The sequence below is a fragment of the Doryrhamphus excisus genome, linkage group LG5 (assembly GCF_037039965.1).
Source record: "Doryrhamphus excisus strain RoL-2023G ecotype Guam linkage group LG5, RoL_Dexc_Guam_v1.1, whole genome shotgun sequence".
NCBI lineage: Eukaryota > Metazoa > Chordata > Actinopteri > Syngnathiformes > Syngnathidae > Doryrhamphus > Doryrhamphus excisus.
Genome location: NC_136361.1, coordinates 4,365,738 through 4,378,766, shown reverse-complemented (window position 1 = coordinate 4,378,766; position 13,029 = coordinate 4,365,738). Strand labels below are relative to the sequence as shown.

General features: G+C 36.9%; 1 protein-coding gene across 2 annotated transcripts; it reads right to left on the bottom strand.

Moving 5' to 3' along the window:
* Positions 1-278: 278 nt before the first annotated feature.
* Positions 279-12,318, bottom strand: LOC144898463 (uncharacterized). Of its 2 annotated transcripts, none has more exons than XM_078790446.1 (4): positions 12,072-12,318; positions 10,151-10,244; positions 10,019-10,059; positions 279-1,621 (listed from the first exon to the last, which is right to left on the bottom strand). In XM_078790446.1, the coding sequence occupies exons 1-4, from the start codon at positions 12,116-12,118 to the stop codon at positions 1,282-1,284; spliced, it is 522 nt and encodes a 173-aa protein (XP_078646572.1). In that variant the 5' UTR covers positions 12,119-12,318; the 3' UTR covers positions 279-1,281. The 2 variants fall into 2 exon arrangements, with proteins under 2 accessions (XP_078646572.1, XP_078646573.1); XM_078790447.1 differs by lacking the exon at positions 279-1,621 and adding an exon at positions 2,832-3,179.
* Between the last annotated feature and the right edge of the window lie 711 nt (positions 12,319-13,029).

The following is a 13,029-nucleotide window of genomic DNA, read 5'->3' as shown; positions in this document are numbered from 1 at the left end:
TCATAAAATCTTATTTTTTGTAATATTATGAATTAATTCCCATAATATTTTCACTTTATTCCTATAATAATATTACTAACTTTACTTTTACAACTTTAAGTTTTTTTTCATTACTTACATTCTTTTACATGATCTTCCTAAATTTTGTTTTGGTAATTTTTATTCCAATAATATTGTAACTTTTCCAGGCGTTATTTATTATTTTTTACATTTTCCAAATATTTTAACTTTGTTTTCATAAAATCTTAATTTTTTGTAATATTATGCCCCCCCCCCTTTTTTTTTCCAAAATATTTAAACTTTTTTTTTTTTACATGATCTTCCTAAATTTTGTTTTGGTAATTTTTATTCCAATAATATTGTAACTTTTCCGGGCGTTATTTATTATTTTTTAAATTTTCCAAATATTTTAACTTTGTTTTCATAAAATCTTAATTTTTTGTAATATTATGCCCTCCCCCTTTTTTTTCCAAAATATTTAAACTTTTTTTTTTTACATGATCTGCCTAAATTTTGTTTTGGTAATTTTTATTCCAATAATATTGTAACTTTTCCAGGCGTTATTTATTATTTTTAAAATTTTCCAAATATTTTAACTTTGTTTTCATAAAATGTTAATTTTTTGTAATATTATGCCCCTCCCCTTTTTTTCAAAATATTTTAACTTTTTTTTTTTACATGATCTTCCTAAATTTTGTTTTGGTAATTTTTATTCCAATAATATTGTAACTTTTCCAGGCGTTATTTATTATTTTTTAAATTTTCCAAATATTTTAACTTTGTTTTCATAAAATCTTATTTTTTTGTAATATTATGCCCCCCCTTTTTTTCAAAATATTTTAACTTTTTTTTGTACATGATCTTTTGTTTTGGTCATTTTTATTACCATAATATTGTAACTTTTCCAGGCTTTATTTTATTTTTTTTTTCAGAATATTTTAACTTTGTTTTCACTTTTGCATGCCTTTGCATTTGAACGTCAACAAGTGTCAGTCAGCGGGCCGGCCCAAAGTCTGGAGATGGGTTCCTTAAGACCCTGAGGTTTTCTTTTTGGAGAAGCGAGACTACTTTTAATTCATCCTTTTTTTTGGGTGATTTGTTGACTCTTATGAAGTTTAAAAAAAACGAACAAAAAACATGTCATTTTTTTCCCAGAGTATATTCTTTAGTGTTTTTTTTTTTCTCCCCCCCCTGCATTGTTTTATCACAGTGGGCCATTTCCCTACGCTGTCAGCAGTATTGATATACAGCCTTCTCTCACTTCCATCAAAGGGAAATCATTTACCGCTGGAAAAACACGTCACCGTTTTTGCTCTCATCCCTCCTCCACCCCTTCCTACCTTTTATCACAGGAACAGGAAATGGATGGATGTGTGCGCCTTGTGTGTTTCGTTCTTTTTTTTTTTTTTTTTGAAGTTGGACGTATGAAGTCTGCCTCTTCGGTGTGAGCCGAACAGCGGGTGGGCTGCGGCGTTTCTGGCAAGGGCGTGTTTTGCGTGTCTGTGTGTGCGCTCTCACTTGTTGATTGAGCAGTTCGATGGCGTCCATGTTGCGCTCCAGTTTGGTCTGCATGTCGGACAGTCGGCCCAGATTCAAAGCCACACGAGTCTCCTTTTCTAGGCTAGAATATACACACATAGGACACACACTCACATAGCACAATCGGAGTTGCACAACATGTACATATGACTAATTGACATTTCTTATGTCAGTTAGTCATAAGTTAGACCTCTGGTGGAATATCTTCTCATAGAAGGTCTTTTGACAAACACACACACTCACACTCACATAGCACAATCACAGTTGCACAACACATAATAGTAATACAAATTCCTTGTAATATTAATTATTATAATTATTATAAGAAAGAACGAGCATTTCTCATGATATTACATTATTATCGTAAACTTGCTACATTACAACTTTTTACTTTCTTTTAAAATTACTGCTGATTTTGTCATTTTTGTTGTTTTTTGTAGTTTTGCTGTTAAATAACATTTTTAAAAAATGTGCTGTGGACCAGTAAAAAAACAACACGCACCGGCCACAAATGGCCCCCGGACTGCATATTGGACACCCTTGGTTTAATATGTTCTCATATTAAGGCATTCTTGAAAAACACACACACTCACATAGCACAATCACACAGTTGCACAACACATACATATGACTAATTGACATTTCTTATGTCAGTTAGTCATAAGTTAGACCTCTGGTGGAATATCTTCTCATAGAAGATCTTTTGACAAACACACGCACACTCACATAGCACAATCACATAGTTGCACAACACGTAGATATGACTAATTGACATTTTTTATGTCAGTTAGTCACAAGTTAGACCTTTGTAGGAATATCTTCTCATAGAAGGTCTTTTGACAAACACACGCACACTCACATAGCACAATCACAGTTGCACAACACGTAGATATGACTAATTGACATTTCTTATGTCAGTTAGTCATATGTTAGACTTCTGGTGGAATATCTTCTTATAGAAGGTCTTTTGACAAACACAGACATTTACACTCACATAGCACAATCACAGTTGCACAATATATTTGTAATAGAAATTCCTTGTAATGTTATTTTTTTATAATTATTATAAGAAAGAATGCTAGGAGTTATTAATAAATAATGCAATATTCCGGGTATATTTTTAAAGATACGGTGTTCATGACCTGTAGATCCCACTGTTTGTATAAACACATTCTTAAATGAGTTATAAACCCTTATTATTATAAAAAAAATTGTTAAAGTTTGTTGTATCATGACAAACTTTTAAACTGTTGCAGAGTACTTTTCCATCAAACCAAATGTGGGGCAAAAAAAAAAAAATCAGTCTTCATGACAAGCACGTTCAGAAGACCTTATTACGAAACCCAAAGCGAGCAAAATGAGTTCCAGAAATCATTAAATCCCGCGTGCACACCAATGAAATGAGCGCAACTGCAGACATGCAGTGGAACATTAAGAGTACAAAAAGCCATTTAAGATTTTAAAGTGTTTATTAAAAACATTTTTTTTCGACAAACAATTGTCAAAGTCTGCTTATTTTTCAGAAAGCCAGACTAAGATGTGCCTATTAAATTAATGACGGAGGATAATGGCGCACCGTACGGGCTGCCCTCGCTTTTGCGCTCCTTCTTTCATGCCTCAGTGAACCTGTCCAGTTAGCACTGAGAAGGGGAAAAAAAATCCTCTAAATACTTTATTGAAGACTTCTTAGACCATTAAAGTACCACTGTACCCGTCCTATGTTAATGTACTGGGAAAGAAGCAAGACTGGAAGGAAAGGATGCAAAGACCTCATTTGGCTTCCGTTTTGGTTAATAAACACAATTATTTTCCTCTGCAATTGATGGTAGCACTAACTTTAGCACTAAAGTACTTCAACACTTGGTGTCCAAAGTGTGGCCCGGGGACCATTTGCGGTCCACGAGTGTTTTTTTACAAGAATAAAGTCAAAATATTTAGAGAAAAATTCAATTTTAAACAAAAACAGTATGGGAATAAAGTCAAAATATTCTAGGAATACCGTCATAATATTATAAGAAGAAAATTAGAGTTCAAAGTTGAAATAGTTGGGAACAAAAAATGGAAAATGTTGTATTATAAGGAAAAATAATGTAATTTGAGTCATAATATTACGAGAAATAGGAATAAAGTCTAATAAAGTTGATTTTAATTTGCGGCCCACAAGTGTTTTTTACAAGAATAAAGTCAAAATATTTAGAGAAAAATTCAATTTTAAACAAAAACAGTATGGGAATAAAGTCAAAATATTCTAGGAATACCGTCATAATATTATAAGAAGAAAATTTGAGTTGATAGTTGAAATACTTGGGAACAAAAAAATGGAAAATGTAGTATTATAAGGAAAAATAATGTAATTTGAGTCATAATATTACGAGAAATAGGAATAAAGTCTAATAAAGTAGATTTTAATTTGCGGCCCACAAGTGTTTTTTTTACAAGAATAAAGTCAAAATATTTAGAGAAAAATTCAATTTTAAACAAAAACAGTATGGGAATAAAGTCAAAATATTCTGGGAAAACCGTCATAATATTATAAGAAGAAAATTTGACTTGAAAGTTGACATAGTTGGGAACAAAAAAACAGGAAAAAAAATGGAAAATGTAGTATTATGAGGAAAAATAATGTCATTTGAGTAGCATCGATTTGAAATATCTCAACATTCTAAAGTCATAATATTATGAAGGAATGGGATACCGTCATAATATTATAAGAAGAAAATTAAAGTTCAAAGTTGAAATAGTTGGGAAAAACAAAATGGGGAAAAAAATGGAAAATGTAATATTATGAGGAAAAATAATGTAATGTAATATAAGTAATTTGAGTAGCATCAAATTGAAATACCTCAACATTACAGTATAAAGTCATAATATTATGAAAGAATGGGAATAAAGTCAAAATATTATTTGGAATACCGTCATAATATTATAAGAAGAAAATTTGTGTTGAAAGTTGAAATAGTTGGGAACAAAAACGGGAAAAAATTGAAAATGTAATATTAGTAATTCAGTAGCATCAAATTGAAATAAGTCAACATTCTAAAGTCATAATATTATGAGAATAAGGAATAAAGTCTAATAAAGTTAATTTTAATTTAGAAATTATTGGCAAAGGTTTAAAAAACACCGGAAATGGTTAAAAAAAATAATTCCCAAGAATAAGTCGTATTGAAAAAAGTGGAAAAAGTCTGCTTCTGTCATATTTTATGCCTGTTTGATTGTTTTAGTGGCAAATTAGTAAAAGTTGTGATGCATGATTATTCATTTATTCCAACCATCCATTTTCCATGCCGCTTATCCTCGCTGTCTATGGATGAGATGCTTTCAATCTGTGTCCATGCTTAGTAAAAAAATAAGTTTTATTTTTGCATTCACCCACAGAAAATAAAGCGAAATAAATCCAAATCTATGAGCGCCATTTTGACAGAATGTAATTTGAATCACTCCCCATTAAGCAACCAAAAGCTGTTTTATCCTAAAACGGAAAATAATTGCAAGTGACCCTTCTGGATCTTTTAATTTCACACAATAATTATCAAAAAGCCAATATGTTAAAAAAAAATGACTTTGATCGGCTTAATTGCCTCCTCGAAATATGTCTTCCATAGAGTGTGCAGATGTGCAAAATAAACACGTGACGCCTGGCAAGATTTATGCCAGGATGCAACCATGCCTGGCGCGGCGGCGTCTGTGTAAACATCTGCTTCGACGCAAACGCGGATGTGTGTAATTAGTAGCTTAACCCAATCAGCGTGTGTATAATTACAGTCATTAGCGTCACCGTCGAGCCGCCATGCTTTTTAAACTCGGCGATAAACACACACACACAATCTCCCACTGCATCTTTCTTATTTACGGCCGCCGTATTTTTTATGCAAGACTTGACTCTCCCTTATCTAACCCCCCCCGTTCCCCCCGTCCCCGCTCTCCGTGTTTACACAAATCCTCCTCTGTGATCACAGAGTGCTCTTAATTGGAAGCACATCGTTAGCGGGCGGAGTCTGATGAGCGCTTCCCCCTGATGGGTTGTGTCACAGCCACTGAGCCTGGCGGTCTCAGCAGCAAATAATAAGCAGTCCGACCTCCATGCTGTACCCGCATATCAATTTGGGGGGGGGGGGGGGTATGCTGGAGCCTATCACAGCTGTCTTTGAGGCGAGACTGGTCAGCCAATCACAGGGCACATACAGACAAACAACCATTCACACTCACATTCATACCTATGGACAAATTGGAGTCGACAATTAACCTTACAGACTCCATACAAGCTGAGAATCGAACCCAGGTCTTTGCAATCTCCTGACTGTGTGGCCAACATGCTAACCACTTGTCCACCGTGCAGCTCTTGCTTCAAATTGTGCTGTTTTGGTATTAAATAGAGCCTATTATTACTGAAAAAATACTTATTTAAGCATATTTTAACATAAATTAAGCATTTTGAAGCATAAAATACTAATTTAAGGCATTCAGAAGACTCGTTCAAAAATGTAGCAATGGTTTCTAGTATTCTACACTGGTCACTAGGTGTCAGTAATGTTACATAAATGTCCACCGTGCAGCCCTTGCTTCAAATTGTGCTGTTTTGGTGTTTTGGAATAGAGCCTATTATTACTGAAAAAATACTTATTTAAGCATATTTTAACATAAATTAAGCATTTTGAAGCATAAAATACAAATTTAAGGTATTCAGAAGACTCGTTCAAATACATAGAAATGGTTTGTAGTATTCTACGCTGGTCACTCGGTGTCAGTAATGTTACATAAATGTCCACCGTGCAGCCTTTGCTTCAAATTGTGCTGTTTTTGGTGTTGAATAGGGCCTATTATTAATGAAAAATATACTTATTTAAGCATATTTTAACAAAATTACGTATATTGAAGCATAAAATACACATTTAAGGCATTCAGAAGACTCGTTCAAAGACCTGGTGATATTATGCAATAGAATCTCTTGTTTATCCCTGTTAATTGGTTCCAAACCCGACCATAATAAGTGAATTAATGTTATAATGTAATAATATGAAATATGTAATATGTAATAATTAATGTTCTTTTTGTTCAGCAGTGGTTTCGGTTTCGGTTTCGGTCCCATGCAGATTATTTTACCCTTTCTTAGTGAGGCCTGCAGGTTTTTGGATGTTGCACCCCACGTCTTTTGTGACCTTTTGGATGAGTTGTCACGTTTTGGGTGGCTGAGAAGGTTCCCCACTGTTCTATGTTTTAGCTATTAGTGGATAGTGGCTCTCGATGTGGTTTGCTGGAGTCCCAAAGCTTTAGAAATGGCCTTTTTCCACACTGATAGATCTTAATTAATGTAAGTAAATGTAAGTTCTGGGGAGTGGTTAGCACATAGGCCTCACAGCTCAGGGACTTGCGTTCGATTCCATGTATGAGTGGATTTTCTCCGGGGGACTCCTTCATTCCAAAAACATGCTAGGTTAATTGTTAGCCAAATGTAGTGGTCATAATAACAGAATATAAGATATAATATAGACTCATTCTAGCTGCTCAGCAACCAAGTGGTTAGCGCACAGACCTCACAGCTAAGAGACCAGGGTTCAATTTCACCCTCGGCCGTCTCTGTGTGGAGTTTGCATGTTCTTTCCGCTCATGCGTGGGTTTTCTCCGGGTACTCCGGTTTCCTCCCACATTCCAAAAACATGCTAGGTTAATTAGCGACTCCAAATTGTCAATATGTATGAATGTGAGTGTGAATGGTTGTTTGTCTATATGTGCCCTGTGATTGGCTGGCCACCAGTCCAGGGTGTACCCTGCCTCTCACCCGCAGACAGCTGGGATAGACTCCAGCACCCCCCATGCGTGACTCTTGTGAGAATAAGCGGTAGAAAAAAAATGAATGAATATTAATAATGGGCTGGAGTACAGCTGTAAAATAACACATCATGGGGCCAAAAAGACCACGGGCCATGTCGTCAACATAATATATATATATTTTTTTGTATTAAAAATACTTAGAATTCATGTATTCGAGTAACATTACGTATCTGTTAGGTGTGTGCGTGCTTAATGCTTAATGAAATAAATTAGGCGTCAACAAAGCACGAGGAGACACTATAGATGTTGTCTTTTTTTTTCTTTTAAATCTCCTTCCATGTTATTACAATGGCTCAATCAAATCCCTCTCATGCCTACATCTATACCAACTTGCCTCCTCGCTCTCTATCTCTCTCTCGCTCGCTCGCTTGTTCGCAATTACGAGCGAAAGACAAAGAAAAGCGATTCATCTTCCTGTCGCGGCCTCTTAATGATATCATTAAAATGACTGACAGCTTTGAACAGCGCCGCAAAACTTACCCCAGTCAAAACAAATCTGATCCGTTTTGGAAACATAGCCTGCTGCTTCATTAGGGACGAAGAGGGAGGGGGTGGTTGTGTACAACAGGGTGTGGTGGGGGTGGGGGGTGTTAATGAGAGAGACCTTCAGGGGTCATCAAGGGGGTACGGGGAGCCGTGCTGCAGGCAGGTGCCCCCTTACTCGCTTCCTGTGTCACGTCCATCCCGCTCCCATCTGTGCCTTAATGAACATAATAAATATATCTCGCCGCCATTGATGAATGCTATTTGACAGCCGACGGGGGTTGGCGAGTGGAAGAGGACGGGCTCTTGATTGGAGCGTAATCATTGTTAAAGGCGCAGCGTGAATCACACGGCATTCAGACCCGGGGAAGCGGCCACGACGCGCACGCACAGGTGGCACAGGCCCCACGGGGGGTGTTTCATTCACAACACGCCGCTCCCGCTGTTATTGTCATCAGCGCCATTGTTGGGTCGGGATGCGGCGGGGAAAAGAGTGACACATGGTGGGGAAATGGCGGGTGGTGGTTGGGGGTGATTGTGTGCTTGATGCACGGTTGGCAACAAACCGGTAAAAATTGTCGGGGGTTTGCAACCAAAACCTTTTTCACAGTTGAATGACACCTCAAGGGGCAGAGCTATACCGGTTGGAGCGTGCTGATTGGTCCACGGGGAACGATTACTTAAACCGGGACAGCATACGACAAACAAATCAAAGGTTCCGGGGTCTTTTTACATTTTTTTTAACCTGCACATTGATTTTATGATTATTTTTATTTTATTTTACTTTTATTTATTTTTTATTAATATGAACCATTTTTTGCTGTTACTATTTTAAAAAAATATTTCCGTGTTTTTCTTAATATAATAATAATAATTAATGTAATTAATGTAATATTAATTTCTATTATTATGATGTTCTCATAATAGTTGTTCTTTATGATTGTAATTTAGAAATTTTCTTTACCAACTGTTTGTTATATAATTAAAAAAACTTTCTTTTTACTCGTAATATGATGACTATAATCTCGTAATATTTTCTCATATATGTTTTTATACTAACCTCATTTTCCAAACTTTTTACAAATATTTCAACTTTTTTTTATATTATGACAACACTCCAAAAATTACATATTTTTATAATTTTTATTTTCATGTTAATGTAATGAAGTTATTGTCATAATATTCTGTTTTTATTCTTGCTAAATTACTATTTTTTTCAACTCATAATAGCTGGACTTTATGATTGTAATTTAGCCATTTTTGTTTTCTTTCTGCATATTATTTTTTTTACTTTCTTCTCATGGATTTGTTTACTTGTAATGTTATGACTATAATCTCATAATATTTACTTTTTTATAGTAACCCCATTTTCCAAATATACATATAATTAATTATTTTTTTTTACAAATATTTCAATTTTTTATTGTACATTTTGCCCCTTTTAATATTATGACAACACTCCAAAAAAAATAAATATTTTTATTATTTTTATTTTCCTGTTAATATAATGATGTTATTGTCTTAATATTTTGTTTTTATTCTTGCTATATTACTCTTTTTTTCAACTTTTGCTGTTTAATCAAATAAATATATATATATTTTTTTTAAATCAGGTTTATTTTGTATTTCCATTTTTTTCATTATGTATTTTTCCGGAATCAGCGTTTATTGAATGTGCCAGACCCGCCTCTTATACCACGATAAGTGACATTCCTATATTTTAGGTAAGTAACAGCATACAAAACCTGTTTACAAACTTCTAAATACAATTTTTAACATTATTGGAGCCCTCTGGACATGAAATAACACCCCTATAGTCACTGATGAGACATAAATAAGACTTGTTCTTGTGTGTAATGCTGGAAATGTGTTCCGGTGCTCGGGGAGCCGAGTGGGTGGCGGACAGGAAGGTGATGTCGAGGGTTACGGCCGCAACGGTAGCTTGTGTTAGGGATTATTGTGCCTTATTGTGAGATCATACAAATATGACAGTAGCATGAGTGACACCTAGTGGTTAGGGTAGAATCTTAACTTCTCTTTCTTTGTTTATTTGTTATAGTCTTCTTTGTTGGATTTGTTGGCTAAGTTACACAAGTTCGGATTTATATACTTCCGAACTCGGATTTATGTACTTCCGAACTCGGTCGTTGGCGTGATTACTCACATTTTCTCGTCTTGCATCGCACGCAGGTCCTTCAGTTGCGCCTTCAAATGAATGCAAAATGATTTGAAAAAGAGGAAAAAAAAAATAATAAAAAAACACCTTCTGTCATCTTTCGCCGCTCGGTTGTCTCACCTTGACGCGTCCCGTCTCTCTCTCCTGCCCCTCCGCCACGTCTTTCAGTCGCTTCACCTCCGCCTTCAACGTGTCATTAGCCTCCTGAAGGTGTCTGACAAAGCAAAGGCAGATGCAGACAACCAGTTCAAGCAGGCAGTACACAGTCAGGCAGACAGACGCTATTATCATCAAAAGGCTCTTGTAACACATGGAACACACACACACACACACACACACACAAACACACACACTGTGATAATAAAACGCTGGGTTCACAGTGTCATTTAAAAAGAACCCATGCAACTAACAAGCTCTTTGCTATTTAGAATGAGTAATTTTTTGTTTCCAACTAAAAACACACCACGTATTCTGGAGTGTACGGCACACAGGCATGGCTTGGGTGGGTAAGGGGTGGTGTGGGGGGGGGGTTGTAGGGCATGACAGCACCGTGACAGAAGCTGACTAGACCCCTTTTATGTCTTTAAAGACGAATATGTCACACCCTGTCTGTGCATATGGCATCATACGTGTGTGTGTGTGTGCATATGGCATCATACGTGTGTGTGTGTGTGTGTGTGTCGTCATGTCACAAAGACTGTCACGTGTAAGAATGTCAACAGTCCACCCGAATCTCTTCATCATTTAAACGCAAACAGATGCTCAAAGTCACCACCTTGATATTTTCATCTTAAAAGCTCTATTTAAAAAAAAGAAAGTGTAGGTTGCATAGAAACGCTATAAGTGCCATTTCAGCCAATCAGAGCGATGAAGAAAGTCACATCAGGATGTTTTGGATCCTGCTACAGAACCCAAGTTTCCCCTTCAGGAATTTTTGGTAGACAGCAGAATTCGTGGTCTTCCAGGTCCTGAAGCAGCAAAACAGTCCCAGACCATCACACTACCACCGCCATATTTTACTGATGCTGCGGCGTGGTTTTGGTTCTTGGAACTCTACCCAGTGTCTTTCTCATGGTGGAGTCATGAACACTGACCTTAACTGAGGCAAGTGAGGCCTGCAGTTCTTTGGATGTTGTTGTGGGGTCTTTTGTGACCTCTCGGTTGAGTGTTGCTGCGCTCTTGGGGTCATTTTGGTTTGCTGACCACACCTGGGAAGGTTCACTACTACTCCATGCGGCCTGCAGTTCTTTGGATGTTGTTGTGGGGCCTTTTGTGACCTCTCTAATGAGTCACTACTGCGCTATTGGGGACATGTTGGTTTGCTGACCACTCTTTGGAAGGTTCACCACTATTCCATGTGGCCTGCAGTTCTTTGGATGTTGTTGTGGGGCCTTTTGAGACCTCTCTAATGAGTCGCTGCTGCATTATTGGGGTCATTTTGGTTTGCTGACCACTCCTGGGAAGGTTCTCCACTATTCCATGTGGCCTGCAGTTCTTTGGGTGTTGTTGTGGGGTCTTTTGTGACCTTTATAATGAGGTGCTGCTGCGTTATTGGGGTCATTTTGGTTTGTTGACCACTCCTGGGAAGGTTCACCACTATTCCATGCGGCCTGTAGTTCTTTGGATGTTGTTGTGGGGTCTTTTGTGACCTCTCTAATGAGTCGTTGTTGCGCTATTGGAGTCATTTTGGTTTGCTGACCACTCCTGGGAAGGTTCTCCACTATTTAATGTGGCCTGCAGTTCATTGGATGTTGTTTTGGGGTCTTTTGTGACCTCTCGGTTGAGTAGTTGAGTGCGCTCTTGGGGCTATTTTGGTTTGCCGACCACTCCTTGGAAGGTTCACCACTATTCCATGCCGCCTGCAGTTCTTTGGATGTTGATGTGGGGTCTTTTGTGACCTTTAGAACCTTTTCCAGACTAATAGATCTCAATTAATCTCAGTTCAGTTATAATAAAGTTTCATTTAAAAACTGTATTTTGTGTTTTCACCGACTAATATTAAAAATTTGGACCAGAAATCAGCAAAAAAATATATACTCACGTTTTCTCTTCAGTGACGTTGACCAGAGCTTTGCTTTGGGTCCTCATCTGCTCAGCAAGGTTCTCACTAGATACCCTTGAAAGAGGAGTTTTTCAAAAAAGCTACTCCGACACACCAAGCCAAGACATTCTATCTTCATACTTTTGCTCGGTGATCCATCGTTGGAGATGCGTCAGCATCAACTCGCTCTCGTGGCGAATGTTGGCGTTGTCCGAACAGGACGCCTCCAGCTTGGCCTGCAATGTCTCCACCTGTAATACATAAATGAGTTTTGTGCTACTTTTGCAGTCGTATAGCATAAAACACACAGGAACAATGCTAAAAAGTGATGAGGGAAGCCCAAAACAAGGCAACACACACACAAAACGGAGAAAGAGTAATGGTGACAAACGACACAGGTGGCATCGGCGGACATATTGACAGCAGGGTAAGGTATTAAGCGGCGCTTAAGGAGGAACGATGGGGGACGGTTATGCGGGTTAAATAGTGATGGGATGGCAAAAACTGCTGACTTCCTCATCCTTCTTATCATTCGGGACCTTTCAGGTGCTGTTATCGCCATGGAAACACCTTGATATGCCACACATTTAGCTACAAAGACGTGGGCAAACACATGATGGAGAAGTATGCCAATAAGCTAAAGCATGAAAAATAAGTGAGTGGCATCACATATATGTCATTTTTTTCTTTTAAAATTAATAATGTTGCTGCTTTGGAAGCAAAATATTTAACTTGCATGTATAATGCCACCGAATTCAATATAGAAAGCAATATTTACATAAAGCAAATAAGCGCATTTCAGGTCGGTTATGGGAACATAAATCAAAACCGGCGAACACGACAAAAAAAACAAAAACACACTTGTAAATAGATTATAATTGCTGTAGTTTTTTATTTAAAATTTTACATACAATATATTTTCATTATTTAATTATATTTTGATTTATTTCAGATTTTA

What these genes read in the sequence shown, in the direction of transcription:
- LOC144898463 (XM_078790446.1), bottom strand. Translation starts at nt 12,118, where the DNA reads ATGAGGACCCAAAGCAAAGCTCTGGTCAACGTCACTGAAGAGAAAAC. An exon ending in AACGTCACTGAAGAGAAAAC is followed by an intron (nt 10,245 to 12,071) that starts GTGAGTATATAT and finishes TTGCTTTGTCAG; the next exon opens with ACACCTTCAGGAGGCTAATG. An exon ending in GCGATGCAAGACGAGAAAAT is followed by an intron (nt 1,622 to 10,018) that starts GTGAGTAATCAC and finishes TGTATATTCTAG; the next exon opens with CCTAGAAAAGGAGACTCGTG.